Source organism: Saccostrea echinata, unplaced genomic scaffold (assembly GCF_033153115.1).
Source record: "Saccostrea echinata isolate AGI-Se365-2 ecotype Australia unplaced genomic scaffold, CSIRO_AGI_Sech_v1 ptg000010l, whole genome shotgun sequence".
In the NCBI taxonomy this organism is placed as follows: domain Eukaryota; kingdom Metazoa; phylum Mollusca; class Bivalvia; order Ostreida; family Ostreidae; genus Saccostrea; species Saccostrea echinata.
Genome location: NW_026889759.1, coordinates 410,683 through 429,206, shown reverse-complemented (window position 1 = coordinate 429,206; position 18,524 = coordinate 410,683). Strand labels below are relative to the sequence as shown.

Genomic DNA, 18,524 nt, shown 5'->3' with positions numbered 1-18,524 from the left:
CAGTAAGCAATTTATTTAATGTTGAGTATGTAATTTGAGTAAGAAATCTTTCAAAGTTAGGTTTTAATACACCCGTTTAATCTGAAAAAGTATGGAACACAGTTAATGTCATAAGTAAATTGGGATTTATTGTGTATTTGATGCATGTTACTTCAGAACATTTTCTTATAACAAAGGTTATCATGGTTATACTGCTGTCTCCGAGCCAGTACACTAAATTATCTAATGTTAGTTTTATTCAGCAACCAATATGGAATAATATGTTTAAATATTAAAACAAATCAATTTTTTTTCAAAAATTGGAACTAAAGCGGGATAATGCTTTTTAAAGACCTTTTTTAAAATATGGACAATTTAAAACTCTACAAGAATTGTCCTTTGATCTGAAGCACAAATTGAATTTGATGTGTGAATATAAAAATTAATATTAAAAACGTCAATCTCTAAAAAAATCATTATGATTCAATATGACGTGTTGTTCACGAACAATTAATAGGAAAGTGTTATTTCAATTTTATCAATGGTTTACATGGAACTAAAGAAAAAATGTAAATTTTTCTACGATATCCTACATTTTAAGAAATTTAAAGTTCCATGTCATCAATTACTGTTTAAAAAATATTTTCTGTTGCAAAATATATACAGAAAGGAAAAAAGAAACGCAGGGTAACATTTTTTTACTGTCTGTCCGAAAATGTAGGGAAAGTGGTAAAAAGCCTAAACACGTGCAAATTGATGACGACAAGTTTGTCTACACATCTTTTAATACCATTTGATGCACTGGAGGTATGCACCTTTTTTACAATATTTCCAGACAATTTGAATTTTTTGCAATCATGGCACGGCTGACGGAAGTTCCACGGGGTATATGCCTATTGCATTGCCTAGCTAAGTAAAGAAAAAAGCAAAAACAGGTTTCTGTGCAACTTTTAACTTTCATTTGAGAAACTTTAACCTTTGTCATAGGCTGCCATATGGGGGCATCAATGTTTCACAAACACATTTTGTTTCTTTTGAAATTAGAGTAACAACCGATTTAAGAAATGTTAGATTTGTTGTCTGCATAATCAGTGATGGTGTCATCGAGATTCGCTAAAAGATGAGCAAGGAAATAAGTTTTAAATTAGTATCTAAACAAAAACAATTATTAAAAGTATGTTTTGTTTGTTTGTTGTTTTACGTCCCTCTCGAGAATTTTTCACTCATATGGAGATGCCACCACTTGCCGGTGGAGAGCTGCAAATTTTGACCTATACTCGGCACTCATGGCCATTGAGCAATAAGGGATCTTATTTCGTGCCAACATCTACTGCGACACGGGACCCCGGTTTATATGGTCTCATCCGAAGGACCGATCTCCACGTCCCACAGTGGGATTCGAACCCGCGACGTAAGGATCAACTCCTTACTCCACGACTCGAGAGCAGACGCTTAAAAGTATGTAATTGTGCCTCAATTATTAATCAAGATTACTAAATGGTAAAGGGTGAGATGCAGTTGAATATAATAAGCAAAGCAAAATAAGTCTATGTTAAAGATGTGCAAGGGTGCTTCTTTCAAAAAATGTGAAAGTCACGGCCTTTTGGTTAGAGGGTTTGGTGATGGGCGCTCTAATAATTATAATTTATTATACTGCTGACAAAATAATTCCAGTAATATATCTTACAGTTTCTTTCGATAGTTAAATACAGGCATAAAGTAGGACGAAATACTTTGTTTTACCATTATTCACCTCGAAAACATAATCGCCTCGTTTTTCTTTTAACATCGGGTTCGATGCCATCTGACATTCTAGAAAATTCCATCAAGGCATAGACGCATAGATTGAAGACTAGCCGAAAAGATTTGCATATTTTGTTATAATCAGTAATCATAACATATCTTCTTTATTACTTAGATAAAGTTTTCAGTGAATAATGTAAGAAGGACGCTTTATCAAATAATTTAATTAATTGCTTGCTGTCTATTTCATTAAAAATTACCAGTTATTTAGAAAGAGATCCTGCAACCGCAACATTTGCTATTTCATGGCTGTTTATCAAAAATGAAAGTAGACTTTTGATTTTCAATTTACGATAGGTGAACGACCATTCGATTTGGTAGGGTGTGGGTGATTATTTATTTTCATGCCAGTGAAGGACTGATCATTTATTTTCAATTCTTCAACTTTTTCTAGGACAGATTTTAAAAAACCTCTAAAACTCTATTGGGGTGAGGGGGGGGGGGGTTAAGTAGCACTAGTCAAGGACATATTATTTATTTTCAATTTTTTCAAGGACAGATTACTTATTTTCTAAAATCTGCCAGACCCCCCCCCCCCCTTCATAATCAATTGGTCGTCTCCAAACTGGGGTGCAAATGAAATTTGAATATAGTTTACGGACATCATTTAATACCTAATGTAATATAAGAAGAAAAACCTAGGTGACATTATCTTGGCCCTTCGGTCTCTACTTTTTTTCATGGCAAATTTTACTTAATCGTTTAAAAGCTTTAGAATACTTACAGGCATGGCTACATTCTCTAAAAGTCACTGTAACCTGTTGGTATAGAAGCAATTATTTTTATCTTGATTTGCCTTTTTCCTGTTATACTAATACAGATTACAGATAACGGAAGTAAATATTCTCACTTTTTAAGTGTATATTTAAGGATGACGTTTACTCATGGTTTTAGTTGACAAAACGGAATGTTATAAAGTACAAAACGTTGAATCACTCGTGAAATAAATTCCATATCCAACTACAAAACATTGAATTTTCTGTTTATTACATTTTCATTGATGTCTCTTCTTCACACAGTGTCATAGGCTCTGACGTCATAGTTGAGCGGATGAGACGTCATAGCTTAGACTTTGAGGGATTGAAAACATTGTTACATGGATTTTAGCAACATATTTGGGAAGAATCTGGCAGTTTAGTCTTTATCAGGATGATTTAGTTTCTATCTCTATCTTATGACAGGCCAGGAACTTTTTTTTTTACTTCTTTTGATATCTTTTCACACTGTGACAGAACAGCAATTTGGTATCCTTTCACACTGTGGCAGAATATCACTTTTATTCAATAAATAAATCACAGTATTTCACTGCTGAAAATGTAATAAAATATTTTATTAATTGAAGAAAATATGCAAAAACAAATGTAAATATATGGCGATGCAGTGGAAATTCGGACTAAATTTAATTTCTCATTTATGTTAAATTTTTTTCTGCCGATATCATTCATCAAGTTAAAATTCTAAGTGTTTGTAAACATCATTAAGCAAATATTATATGTTTTCAAGGTCATGTATTATTTCATATAATTGAATGACATTCAATGCAGAATTTCAAAAATATGAACAAAAACCATTCCGGTCAACATATCTCAATAATTTGTTCATTGACCTCCATATAACTTTAATACCAGCAGAATAAGGGCAACAAAAATAATCTGAGATTAAAAGTAAGTTTTTATCATTTAGATTTTTGTAATATTATATTAAAAATGACTACAAAAAAAATTGACAGAGGAAATTCTAGCAGGAATAATTAACATTTATCGTTCAAACTCTAATTGCTTATTTATATGTAGCAAAAATATTCCGTTCCTAAACAAATCATTATCTAAAGAATTTTGTTACCTGTAATATTCTATTGAATAAAAAACTATCGTCATAGTGTGAAAAATGGAGGTATTTTCCTCAGTGAAAATACTCAGGAACCACTAGCATGAAAATAAGGTCATTGACCTAATTATTTGAAAGTGAATAGTAACACTACAATCATAGGTCTACAATGTACAATAGGTGATGTTTCATTTTTTTTTTTCAGTCATCCGAGTAAACGTCATCCTTAAGAACAAATTTCATCTTTTCCTTTAAAAATGAGTCTAAAGCTTTTGCACTTTTTAAAACACTTCAAGTCTTACCTTTTTGAGTTTTTGTCGTGGAAAGCTGTTATTGCATTGAATTAACGATCCTTTAAATAACGTTACGTTATCACGTGCCAATTCCATTACTTGAAATTAACACTATTGTGCTTTCCCTGAAAAAGATAAAATAAGTCAAAGAAATATAATAATGTTCAACAGAATTTTCCAAACAAGTTCCATATACAATGTAGTTTCAAATAGATAGGAATTTCTTCAATAGATGGAAAATCTAATGTTAAAATTAAAAGCTCTTTTGATGCACTCATTTTGTTACTACAGCGTATATAGAGTCTAAGAAGAAACTACCAAACTTACATAAACAAATTTAATTAAAATAGATACTGACCAGTCCGAATTTCCTCTATTTTTCTCAATTTGTAGGGAATATTGTTTTTTTTTTTTTTAAATATGCTCCATATAGTAAAGTTGTCAAATAAAGATACAAAATGATGCTAAAATAAAGTTTTGACCGTTCATTGAGAGAGAAAAAACCTTGTTTTGTCGCATGCAAGGCAGGAGAGACACTTACATATTGTAGGGATCATTTAATATGGCGTTTGTCTGTCCTTCTGTCACACCTTACATCTCGAGAATTGTAAGAGGCATGGGTCTGATATTTTGCATATAAATTAGCACTATGGCTTTTGTAAATTACCCTTGTTACAACCCTAATGATCCTTGACCTTTGGTCAACTGTTTAAAATATGATATTGTAAATCCCTAACATATAAATATATAAGATATTTAAGCAAATATACTTTGAATATTTGGGGGTTTTTTTTTCGAGAATAGTGCACAGTGCACGAATATATTACACTATATACTGTATCACTCATACCTGCACCTTTCATACTTACAAGTTTGTCCAATTAGCCACATTTAGCTAAGGGTAAAGGTTCTTGGTTCCTTGTCGCTCATGTATTTACTTATACGACATCCTCAAATACCTGACAGGTACATCCGATAAATCAGACATCTATTTGAAGTATCTTTGAAATATATTCCTAATTTAAACCACATATAAGCAATATAAAATTAACAACATATTCTGATTAACTTTCTGTAATAGTATTTATAAAGAATTACCTAGTTTTTATTTTACTAACTTCCGGAATCTAAATACATTGAAGATCAGCCAAGGATATCAGCCTAAAAAGGTATGGAACTCCACTGCTGTCTTTATGTTCATTTGAAGATACTAAAGACCAGACCTACTAAAGACCTGACTGACCTGTCCAACATAAATTCTTTATGAGCATTTTAAGGTTAAAATGCATACTTTAAAGATATATTCTTGTTTATAATGTAAAATACTTTGTATTAAAGGCTTTAGAAACATCTTTACCGAATTTATATTTATGCATCCTCTTCATAAAACTTTAATGACCTGACCAAATGAAAATCCCCATATGCATGTTTTTTCAATATTTGATACATTTTATAATATAATATTATTTAAGTAAAATACTTTCTAATAAAGACAGTGTTTTAAAAGATAAAATAAATGTAATTATCGGGCTTTTTTTATTGTCGATAAGTTAATTGCATGAACAAATATATTTAAATTATGATCACACAACGGCTTGGCCAAGATCAGGTGCCCATGTTGTTTGCAGGTTCACACATACACAAAAAAATAATAATAAATGAAAATAAAAAAAATAAAGTTAAATGAATTGTAATGCAAGTATGTTCTATAAGTATGTTCAACAAGTATGTAACACTACATCCTTTTAGTATATTGTCTGAAATTTCTTCCATTTCTGTCATGCCGTTAAAAAGTTTTCACTCTTACTATAGTTGCGTCCTAAGGGGGCAACGGACTATACATATTCAGGCATAACATATATATTAAACATAATCAACAGAAGAAGATTGAAAGTATGATTCAAATATAAAAACATAAACAAATATTGTCTGAGCCAAAAAAGAAATTGCATAACTCATTTCTATTAAAATGATACAGTATATAAAGGACATGGGTAAATTTGTTGATATATAAGAGTTTTTCTACTCTTAATATTTGGACATACATTAAAGTACTTCCAATTTTTTTTAAAGATACTGTCCAATTTTTTTTAAAGATACTGTATATTGGGATGAAAATATCAAACTTATTTGGTAGTATTCGCAGAAAAACTGTGTCAGATATTTTTGATTGACTATTTTGAAACCTTGGGCTACGGACTATACATAAAGTATTTTTCATTTAATGAGAGACCATGGGGAAAAGTTGCTTGTAACAGTAAATATTTGTTAAAATTATCATCTTTGAGTTCACTTATGTGTTTAAAAAAATTAAAATATCATAGTTAATTATATAAAATGAAATTAATCTTGATGACTTTACATCAAAGTCCTTTCATTTGGATATTAAAAAATCAATTTATACAAAAATCCTGTGAAATTTAACAAAACAAAAAAAAGTCATATAAATTCACAATACGAGCAAAAAATAAATTGTCAGAACATAATAATACATGTCAGAATTGCATGTTATTGATGTTTTTATCAAAATATAGTTTAAGATCATTTGAAGGATTAATTTCATGTGGGCACTAGGGCAACGGACTATACCATTAAACATCTCTATTTTGGACAAAGAACATCCTAGTAAAACATCAATACTAATAGCAACATTGTTTTTTTAATTACATTGCAACTATCTGTGATCGTTGTGATGCATGACACACTGCAAATTGATTGTTGAAAAGAATTTAAAATATCATATTTAATTATACAAAATCAAATTAATCTTGATAATTTACGGTTGGCAGGGGATGCTCACTCCTCCATGGCACCTGATCCCACCTCTGATGTTTTAGAGGTCTGTGTTTGCTCTGCTCCTATTTTGTAATGTTTAATGGACTTTTGAGCTTGAATACTGTTCGTTATCTCCATATATTTCATCAAAGTCATTTTAAAAATAAAAGGCTGGACGTCCAGTAAATATGTATTTTGACAGACTATGGATTACAATTAAGATAGTTAGAGATTTTTAATTCTCCTGCAAAATTCCCAGGAGATAATAACACCTGCTTGATCAGAGATGCCATAAAGCTTCCCACACTGAACTCGTTAATTAATCTTTAACTAGATGCATGTCCACTCATTACTCCAAAGGGACAAATGGATTTACGCTAACTGCTTTGTAATGCACTGTGTACAATAGAAAAGGCATATCTATGTCATTCTATTGAAAACAGAGATTTTTTTTGTTTAATTTGTTACAAAGCATTATATAATGAAAAAAAAAGAACTGTGTAATCTTGATGCAACATTTTTAATAAGGTTACTGCATGACTCTTGGATTTGTAGGGACTACTGTTCTATCAAAAAACTTTTTTTAATACTTGGTGATTTTATATTTAGTTTTAATGTGTAGTTTTAAGCTGCAGTACACATTTTTGTACAGATGTACATGTACCAACTTGCAGTTCTAGTTTCTATGTCTCAAATCTATAAAAACCCAAAATGACAAAGTCAATAAAAATGGGGAAAAAAACCCTGTAAAATGCAGAAAAATTACCCAATAATGATGAAAATAGCAGGTGCACACCTTAATATGATGAATAATGAGTGTATAAATTTTCAGACAAATCTATGCAATAGTCTCTGAGAACAGGTCAATAATTTTTGATGGACTAAGAGTTTAAATGTTGAAAATATATTTCATTTGTTTAATGTTTGCATTATGCAATACAACAGTATTATCTCTGATAAGTGTATATAAAAACACAAAGCATATATTTATATAAATTTTATTGTGGCGAAAATTGGGCACGGCTGTATATCCAGAGACACAAATTGTCAAAAACTATTGGTGTCTCTGGCAAAACAACAAAGCAAAGATTTCTTAATTAAATATTCAAACTCAGGTTCAAAGTTCATAGTTCAAAGGTCAAAGTTCACAAAACACTATCTCACAAGGTAAATCCTTGACCCTGGGAGGTGCAGAGGTCAAGCACTTATTTATATGTATCTAAATCCAAAGTTTACTTTAAAACTTTCATGAGTTACATCACTGCATATAAGGATATTTACTTAGTGCCGCTCGTTTACGCCACAAGTTCCCCACCACAAATTTTGTGGTTGGGAACTCCACCACCATATTGGTGGGGGTGAGAGCGGCAGAAATAGCCATGCCCAAGTCAATACCTATCATGATCGGTATAATGATTCCCTGTCAAAATATTGGAACCTAAACCCCCATTATGCCTCAAGTTGATGTGATGACCCTTAAGTGATAATAAAGAAATGTCTCTCGGATGTAAAGGAACATTCAGAATGTACCAATTTTTTTCTTTTCTTTTTTTTTTTTTGAAAGGCTGAATAGTATACATTATACATGCATTAACAGTCATGTGAAAATATTTATTGGCTTTTTTTTTATTTCACTTTCTTCCAAATAGAAGAGTATTTGGTTGTTTACAATCTTATTATATGTAAGAAAAAGATAAAAATTAACAATTTGAAGAAGATGCACAACTAGGTTCTACTGAGTATGTTCACTCAAGCCACCTTTAAGAAACCTACTTCCCGCCACCACCTATTTTCCTTTATTCTTTATATTAATAATTGTTTTAAACGAAAAGAAAAATTGTCACTAGCACTTATTTTATTTTTGTCTTGTCTCTATATACATGCATAATCCCATATGACATGAATATGTGATAACTGAATGGTATGAAGTACATGTAATATGGGCATATCAAAGGCAGTTTGTAGTAAGTAGATCATACACACATGTATATCTATACATGCAGAAGGCGTATGAATATACACATAATACATAAACAATAATCAGATAACATATTTTAAACATTTTTATATCCCAATTAAAAGAAAACTGCACCAGACTTAATTATTGGAACTATTATTCCCTATTTATTGGCATATATCAAGTTACCCAAATTAGAAAAAGTAGAGAAAACAAAGTGATCAATAAATCTGAAATAGATCTATAACAATACATATGTGAACAGGGAATAAAACAAGGACCCCCTGAATTTCTGTGGGAAGGATCAAGTGCCTAAGAGAAAACATCCCCTACTGACTGTTAAATCTGCCTCAAGCCCTATGTATTGGTCAGGTGGATGGAAAATTCCGCATTCAAATTCAGCACAGAACAAAGTCCATTAACAATTGGTATGAAACACATCAGCCAAAATATGACCAAGTGATTGGTTATATTAACTAACAAGGCCATTACAACAGCAATAGAATTTACGAAATACTGACTTTAAAGGAGATTCAATCTTGTTTAACAAACTAAATTACGATACTGGTTTCAGCTATTACTGTTAGAGCATACATGATATTGATTATAGAACAAGAATGTTTTAATACACCATGCAATGCTAGCTAAGGACACCCTACCACTAGTAATCACAGTTAGGGAATATATGTTATGCTTCCAATAAGAAAGTAAATGATGTTCAAAATAAAATGCAAATGAAGATAATTATTTTTGTACAAAAAATATGTCAGATCAATGACCTGTTGGAGCCATAAATATCAGGCCATTGAGACCAATAAAATTAAAACTCAGTCCTTTGCAATTTCAGAGTTTTCCAATAAACAATTTTAGACTTAGTAAACAGTGATCTTTAATGTTTCGCAGAATATTTATTAGATTCTTGAAGTATCTGAAATCAAAATTGTAAATATTTGTACAAATCATATCATGTTAATTATTGATTTTTTGAATGTCATTAAGTAATAATCAGCTGAAAAACTACACCTCGTATTCACTCCATTACTTTTATACCAACATGAAAAACAACATGCTATGCATGACAGCCAGCCGAGCGTGCGCTGGACGCCGTATTTTTATGACAGTCTCCACAAAACAATAAATCAATATATACATACAGTACTTTGTATGACGAAATAAAAACCATCAAATTTGCAAACACTGCTGCATATATTATAATTATATAATATGAAAATTTTGAAAAGCATCAGGGCCAGCCAGGAAAAACTAGAGATAAAATAATTTTAAAAACTTTAGAAACCTTTGTCCGTTGCCAAGTGCCGCTGGATGCAAAAAAAAAAAAAGTTGCGACGGACCTCACAACCTACATGTATACCTAATAAAAATTTTACTTATATTTACAAATTATGAAAACTTTGATGTTGCTAGCTTAAATCGGCGGCTAGAAGTGACCAACCTTTAAAACCAGTTCTCTACTACACATCAAAATCAATTTCTATTGGTCACTCTCTGACCAATCCACACTACATGTGTATAAACATCTTGTCATTAATACAACATTTTCCCGCTATACTATCGAAACGCGGGAAAATATCAGTATTCACTCCATTACTTTTATACCAACATGAAAAACAAAAACATGCTATGCTTGACAGCCAGCCGAGCGTGCGCTAGAAATTACAAAGTGTGGGCAAAAACAAACGACTGTGATTACAAACCAAGAGATTTAGAGACTAGCAAATGCTTCTCAACTGAATCAACAATATACCCGTCTTTTGAACTATCAGTTTTCCACCTGCCATGTCTTTTGAGGCATGAAATATATGAAGATAACGAACAGTATTCAGGCTCAAAAGTCCGTCAAACAATACAAAAATATATATAGGAGCAGAGCAAACACGAACCTCCAAACATCAGAGGTGGGATGAGGAGCCATGGAGGAGTGAGCATCCCCTGCCGACCGGTCACACATCTATCATCAACACTAGCGTGTGCAGCCACAGTCGCTCCCCCCGACCTTAAAGAATGAAGCCATATATCAACCTCCCCAGCAACAGATTTAATAAGTGGTATTATGTTATTTCTTGCAGCAGAATAACTTAACTTTTTTATTTTTATAAATTAGTTTACAATTGTCTTTTGACCTAAAAATAGGTCTGAATACAAAAAAATCTTTACCATCCACATCACCAAGAAGCTCCAAATAGCGCTGGTACATGCTCACGGGACAGGCATGCGTATCCCCTTTAGATATAAGTACTTCGTTACCTTGCTGATATTGATCTGTCTTGCTTTTTCTGATGCACATCACTAAATTATCGTCACGAATTAGTACATCACTGAAACAGAGAGAGCTTAACTCATCAAATCGCAAGAAACCAGCAAAACTAAACAAAATCATTGTGAGATTTCGAACAATTAACAAATCTGTTGATTCCTGGAACTTACTACATAATTCTAATTAACACTTCTTTGGTAATCTGTTCCTTTTTGTTCACAGTTTTAGAAACTTTTCTCCTTGCTGCTTCCTGTATAGATAGAACAAATGAATATTTAGTAGGATCTGTAAAATCCAAACAGTCATGCGCCCCCTTGATCCCGTACACAGCCGAATTAATCGGATATTGCGTTGCGCCATTATCTAAAAGGTGTGTCAAATACAAAGCAACGTGAATAGTGTTTGCCGGAAGTGCACTATGCCCATGTGATTTGATGAAGGTCTCCCATCTTTTGAAAGCGTTAAAATAGTTTTTGTTCGTGTTGTCACTTTTACTTGATAATATCAAAACACTCATGTAGGGGCAAAGGTCGTCCAAATAACTGCCAGGTTTCACTCCACTGTCCAACGCTACCTTTCGAACTCTATCCTGCAATTCTATTCCTGCAATATCAAAATTCAATTCTTAAAAACATCATATCAAACACAAGTCCATCTTTACCAAAAATCCCGTTTTTCCCCAACCTCTACACACAACATCAACATTTTTAAGTTTTGCTACCTTTCGTACATACCAAATGAAATTGCCATCCTTACAGACCAACATTGGCCAGAAGGGTGCAGATTTCCACTCTGGTATTACGAAAGTACACTTACACTTCTCCGACTCGATTTTTCTTACACATATTTGTATCAGACAAGGTGGTGGTACAACCCAGTTAACACAATCTGACCATACCTGTTCAAAAACATCGACTCCGCTTGATTCACCGCACCAATATTTGGAATTTAATACTTCACACTTACTGTTATATTCAGAAGCAAATCTGTCACACGTATGCTTACCCCATGCTTCATCAAAATACTCAAACACTCCCTGTTTGATAGCCCAATCATCACAATCACTCATCCTGCTTAGTGTATCTGCTTTCTTATTAGCAGTTCTAGGTAACCATTTACAATTCATCTGAATATTTTCCTCCTTACACAGCCCATGCACAGACATAGCAATGTCCCGCAAACACTTATTTCTACTACCTACCTTAAGTATGTGTGGCACATTCTTGTTATCTGTATTTACTTCAACTGAATTGCTCTTGAACAAATCTACCGAATTATCTAAAATTCTCTTAACAGTTTCCAATTCCCTCCATGTGGAACTCTGTCTACATTCACATTCATTCCAAATACCATACCATTCAAATTCCTTCTGTTCATCCTTTGAACTTAGAGTCAAATGACCTCCATATCCAGAATCTGAAGCATCACAATATACTTCAATTTGTCTGACATCTTTATCCGTGACCTTACTCAATCGAGCACCCATTTCATTCATGCTTTCTAAATTTTGTAACCAAAACTGAAGCTCCTCTACAGCTTCCTCACTCAGCGTAATATAAGAATTCCAAATGGATCTTATTAAAATGCAAAAATACATATACCTGGTTGTGAGCCTAACCGCATCACCAAACATCGCTTGTGTTGAAATGATCTGACCGATTACTGATGCAACGAATTGAACTTCAAACCATTTGTATCCGGCTTTGGTGCATTCCAAAATATTTTGAATACTTGCTTTAAGTTTGTTTATCCTAGAATTCGAGACTGATATTCTATCAAGATTTGTATTCCAAACGAACCCTAACCAAGTTATTTCTTGAACTGGTTCCCATTGACATTTCTCATCAGCCACTAAAAAACCTAATGCATTTAAATCAGCTTGAATTTTTTCACTAACAATTCTAGCGTGATCTAAAGTTTCAGCGCCACCTATGCCGTCATCTAAATACATAACGATTTTGTAACACTTCGATCTCCAAAATTTAACTACTTCTCGCAAAACCTTTGTGAAAATACAGTACTGATGCCAAATGGCAGAACATTAAACATATAGAATTTATTTTTCCATTTAAAACCCAAATACTCTCTAACTCTCTAACTCATTTATCATAATATGATGATAAGCGCTTTTCAAATCAAATGAAAAAATGTAATCACCCTCTTGAAACAGTTCACGTGATGTACTTGCGTCTTCGTACTTGTGTTTGTATTTAAATAAATGTGGATTGACATGCCTAGCATCTAAAACCAACCTTTGTTTTTGTTTATTACCTGCTACAGTCAATGGATTCACTACTTTTGGTTTGTCAATAACCTCTTGAACACAGCCCCTTTTCACCAGCTTTTCTATTTCAGTTAATACAAAATTGGCATTTTCCAATACAGATTTGTTATTTTTAAGTTCTATTCGACTTGGAATTGTAAATAAAGGCAGTTTGTAACCAAATTCAATAACAAGTAACACATACCTGCTCGCTTCAATCGAACGCCATTGACCTCGTCTCACATGACTGCTTTGCGTCAACACATCCAACACAAAACTACTTATCTTTTCATCTATTTTTTTCTGTACAATCTTTTCTCCAGTGTCCCTTCTTATGACACATGTAGCACTGCCCTGATCTCCACACTGCGGCCGTTGTAGATGATGAAGTACTGCCTTCTGCAGCGTTGATAGAAGGGTAGGGCCTCCATTTTTCTCGCATATCCTTTCGACGTTTGATACGTTCGTCCTTGACTTTTCTCTCCGCCCTCGTTTGCGCTTTGGAAATTCTTTTTTCATCATCTGAGTGTGAAGCTATGGGGTTCTTTACATAATCATTGTTTATGATTTTGACCCCATGACCTTGACCTTGAAGTTTGACCTACTTTTCAGAGTTTTAACATTATTTAAATTGATCATTTTGAAAGAGAAAAGATAGGGCATTCATACATGTACATTACGTGTGACAAGACCTTTCTAAATATATCATGACTTTTAACGCTGTGACATTGACCTTGAAGTTTAACCTACTTTTCAAAAATGTTATATTTCCTTATAACTTTTCATTGATAGGACTTTCATATTTAACATGTAGATTACTGTAACAAAATGTTTCTGAGCATGCTATGATTTTTTACCCCTTGACCTTGATGTTTTAACTAATTTTCAGAAATTTTAACTTTGGTGATTACTTTTGAATGACATATGATAGGGCGTGTACATTTGATACAATATGCCATAAATAATGGCATCCCATCCACTAAGACATCGAAAGCAGGGGACCACAATTCTTTGAATTTGTTTGTTATTCATTTTGATATGGAAACATCCTCATATAGTGTAAATTCAAGTTTTTTTTTCAAATCATGACCTCCTGGGGTAGGGTCAGGCCACAATAAAGGAACAAAATTTTAGATAGGAATAAAAGGGAAAAAAATCTTCAAAATTCTTCTTTTCAAGAACAAGAAGAGCATGATTAATATGGAAACATTCTCAAGAAGTGTAGATTCAAGATTGTACAAATCATGACCCCATGGGTTAGGGAGGGGCCATTTTTTCTTGCCCCTATTTGCCATCCACATGAAAATGTAAATTTTCAAACCAATTTACACATCCACGGGACAAAACCCATCATCTTCTATATGATCATGATTTAATGCTAATGCATAAAATATAAGGGAAGTTCTGGGAACCAGGGTGCTTAAATATTTAAAAAATACAAAATTCCCCATTTGACTCCCAAGGTGAAAATGAAAATTCCAAAACCTTATTGCACATCTACAGGATACCACCAACCATCAAAAGGATGTTTAGGCTACTGTGTAAAATGTAAGAGGAGTTCTGGAAACCAGGGGCTTTTTGCTTAAAAACGTCATTATTGACACCCGTTTCACCCCTAGGGTGAAAATGAAAATTCTGAAATCTCATTGCAAATCTACATGACACCATCAACCATCTCCCAAAAGAGGATTAGACTACTATGTAAAATGTAAGAGGATTTGAGGGAACCAGGGGCTTTTTGCATAAAAAACGTCATTTTTCCACCCGCAGCACAGTTAAGGCTGCAGTAAGGAGGCGGGGCCTAATTTATACGGGAAATGCTTACTATGACATCACACAAAAATATAAGTTCTTCAAATTACCACAAATTAAATGATCTGCTTTTTTTTAAACTGTTGAATAGCTTTAAACTACATCAATTGCATGCATTATTGTCGTTGGTTTAATCCCATAAAGCAATATATAAACAATTCACTGATCGCAAGGCACTTGTCAATGTGACGCCATATCGTAAAATTTGACGCAGTTTGTATGCAGTGAAAGGCGGATCAAGTTATATTTATACAATGAAAAATGTATTTTGTAATTAAATAAAATATAAATTGTAGGTATATAAGAGGCCATTAACTCGGATGCGATGTCTATTTTATGATTTTATTCATATACTTCCCGCACATTCCCTAGACAATCGATACTGTCGTATATTTGTATGCATATTCATTGAAGGGTAATAGAAGAGTCGTAATAAATCGATATATTGCAAGGGCATACCCTTAATGAATTATGACAATCGTTTACACATAAACTCAAGAAGTATGAAGATATCTGAAAAGTTCTGCGAACCTGTTGAAATCTTGCAAATGAATTGATTATAACTATATTTAATGTACTTGACCAGCAAAATATTCAACATACGGTCTAACAAATGTAATTTTAGCAATCAGATAGTAGAATCTATATAGGTTTGCAGCACTTTTCACAAACTACAAAGAGTGTTGAAAATAATTATATGTTAAACTTAGATTTTTAACTTGGTTATGCCCTTGCAATATTAGAATTTATAGATGACCTCAATACTTCAGGTATATTTGCTAAAATCACTTGACTGCCACATCACGTGACAAGTCTAAATAAGAAATCTAATCGTCCTCAACATGTAGTTTTCAACCACACTGCATTTGCCCGATAATAGTAAAGTCCTAGAAAGAAACGCCCATCCTTGTAAAGAATGTATTTTCTATCTAAAAAAAATCGCCGATATTTCCATTTGGCACCTTAACTGTACTGCGCCCCCATTTGACCCCAGGGTGAAAATAAAAATTCCCGAAACCTTACTGCACATCTACAGGACACCACCAACCATATCCTAAAAGATGATAAGGCTACTGTGTAAAATGTAAGAGGAGTTCAGGGAACCAGGGGCTTTTTGCATAAAAAAACGTCATTTTTCGACCCCCAAGGTGAAAATGAAAATTCCGAAGCCTTATTGCACATCTACAGGACACCATCAACCATCTCCCAAAAGATAATTAGGCAACTTTGTAAAACGTAAGAGGAGTTTGAGGAAGAAGAAAGTGTGACAGACGGACGGGCATAAGTAACAACAATATACCCGAACTTTCTTTAGAAAGTGCGGGTATAAACACACTTGGCTGTGTGTTTATGGAAGCTATTTTTTGAACTTCAAATTATACCAATATATGAATCAGCGTATTATGCACGCTTAAAATGATTTACAAATTTTCCTGATTTGCAAGTAGTGCAATGATATTTGTCAGTATTTTTTCATTCAGTTCTCTTTGTGATATAATTTCAAATACATGTGAATAGTTTATTTGGATTAATTTCGTTAAGAAGATTGTATTAATTTATTATTCATATTTGTAGTTCAGCTGTAATAACAGAACAATTTATCTGATGGAAACTTCAACCTTGAGAATAAGAAATGATGTTAAATTTAAAGAGAAGGTATGTTGATAAATGGTGATGAAATGCTATCTTGGTGTATAAAAGATCAGAGCAATTAAATAGAAAGATTAATTGTAATCTATAAGCCAGAAAAAAAACAAAATGAAATATTTTTTAAAGTCTTAATTCTTCTCATAAACATACAGATCATGATTAGGCATACTCAAATTATCTTGCTAGCATCCTCTGAGAGAGTGCAGGGCAGATTCAGATTTTGTTCCAATAATATTCAATTGGGGTGAGGTGGGGCCACAGTGGGGGATCAAAGCTTTATTCTGGAATATTTAGGGTAAAAGCCTTTTAAAATCTTTTCAAGATTATCAGGCCAACCATAAATCATATTATTATGCACGAATAAATCCATCATAGTACAGAATCCCATAATCAAGGGTTAAGGATATGCCATAATCAGGGATAGAATATAGTTAAATGGGGAGGGGGGTTATGTGAGTATTGGAAAATCATTTTTGTTCATTTCATGGCTCTTAAGCTAAGAGGGGGCTAAAATAGGTTTTGATAATTATATCCGCACATTCTAAAGTAAGTTCGGGTATGTTGTTGTTACTTATGTCCGTCCGTCTGTCACACATTCTACTACCTCAAACTCCTCTTACATTTTACACAGTAGCCTAATCATCTTTTGGGAGATGGTTAATGGTGTCCTATAGATGTGCAATAAGGTTTCGAAATTTTCATTTTCACACTGGGGGTCAAATGGGGTCGAAAAATGACGGGTTTTTTTATGCAAAAAGTCCCTGGTTCCCTGAACTCCTCTTACATTTTACACAGTAGCCTTATCATCTTTTGGGAGATGGTTGGTGGTGTCCTGTAGATGTGCAATAAGTTTCGGAATTTTTTATTTTTACCCTGGGGGTCAAATGGGGGTCAAAAAATGACATTTTTATGCAAAAAGCCCCTGGTTTCCTGAACTCCTCTTACATTTTACACAGTAGCCTAATCATCTTTTGGGAGATGATTGGTGGTGTCCTGTAGATGTGCAATAAGGTTTCAGAATTTTCCTTTTCATGTGGATGGCAAATTGCGGAAGGAAAAAGAAAGGCCCTTCCCTATCCCATTGGGTCATGATTTGTACAAACTTGAATCTACACCTCTTGAGAATGTTTCCATATTAATCATGCTCTTGTTGTTCTTGAAAAGAAGAATTTTGAAGATTTTTTCCCTTTTATTCCTATTTAAAACTTTCATTCCTTATTGTGGCCTGACCCTACCCCTGGAGGTCATGATTTGAAAAAAAAAACTTGAATCTACACTATATGAGGATGTTTCCATATCAAAATGACTGACAAACAAATTGAAAGAATAGTGGTCCCCTGCTTTTGGTGTCTTAGTGGATGGGATGCTATTATTTATGGCATATTTTGTCAAACATGCACGCCCTATCATATGTCATTCAAAAGTAATCACCAAAGTTAAATTTTTGAAAATTAAGTAAAACACCAAGGTCAAGGGGTAAAAAATCATAGCATGCTCGGAAACATCTTGTTACAGGTAATGTACATGTCATATATGAAAGTCCTATCTCTTCTCAATCAAAAGTTATAAGGAAATATAACATTTTTGAAAAATAGGTCAAACTTCAAGATCAAAGTCACAGGGTCAAGAGTCATGATATATCTAGAAAAGTCTTGTCACAGGTAATGTACATGTATAATATGAATGCCCTATCTTTTCTCTTTCAAAATGATCAATTTAAATAATGTTAAAACTTTGAAAAGTAGGTCAAACTTCAAGGTCAAGGTCATGGGGTCAAAAGTCATAGTATATTTGGAAAGTTATTGTCATAGGTAATGTACATGTGAAATAGGAAAGCCCTATCTCTTATCATTCAAAAATAATGACCAAGGTTAATTTGTGACAGACATA

At 33.1% G+C, this 18,524-nt stretch overlaps 1 protein-coding gene and 1 pseudogene across 1 annotated transcript in view; both read right to left on the bottom strand.

Annotated features, from left to right (window-relative positions):
- Positions 1 to 4,898, bottom strand: part of LOC133184105 (uncharacterized) — a 279,833-nt gene extending 274,935 nt beyond the window's left edge. Inside the window, exons 1-3 of the mRNA XM_061318958.1 lie at positions 4,772 to 4,898; positions 3,912 to 4,027; positions 2,507 to 2,540 (exon numbers count right to left, since the gene is read on the bottom strand). Of these exons, the coding sequence (XP_061174942.1) occupies positions 2,507 to 2,540; positions 3,912 to 3,998 (121 nt within the window). The 5' untranslated portion in view covers positions 3,999 to 4,027; positions 4,772 to 4,898. The remainder of the gene's footprint in view (positions 1 to 2,506; positions 2,541 to 3,911; positions 4,028 to 4,771) is intronic.
- Positions 4,899 to 10,708: 5,810 nt separating this feature from the next.
- Positions 10,709 to 12,404, bottom strand: LOC133184478 (uncharacterized; annotated as a pseudogene).
- Positions 12,405 to 18,524: the final 6,120 nt, after the last annotated feature.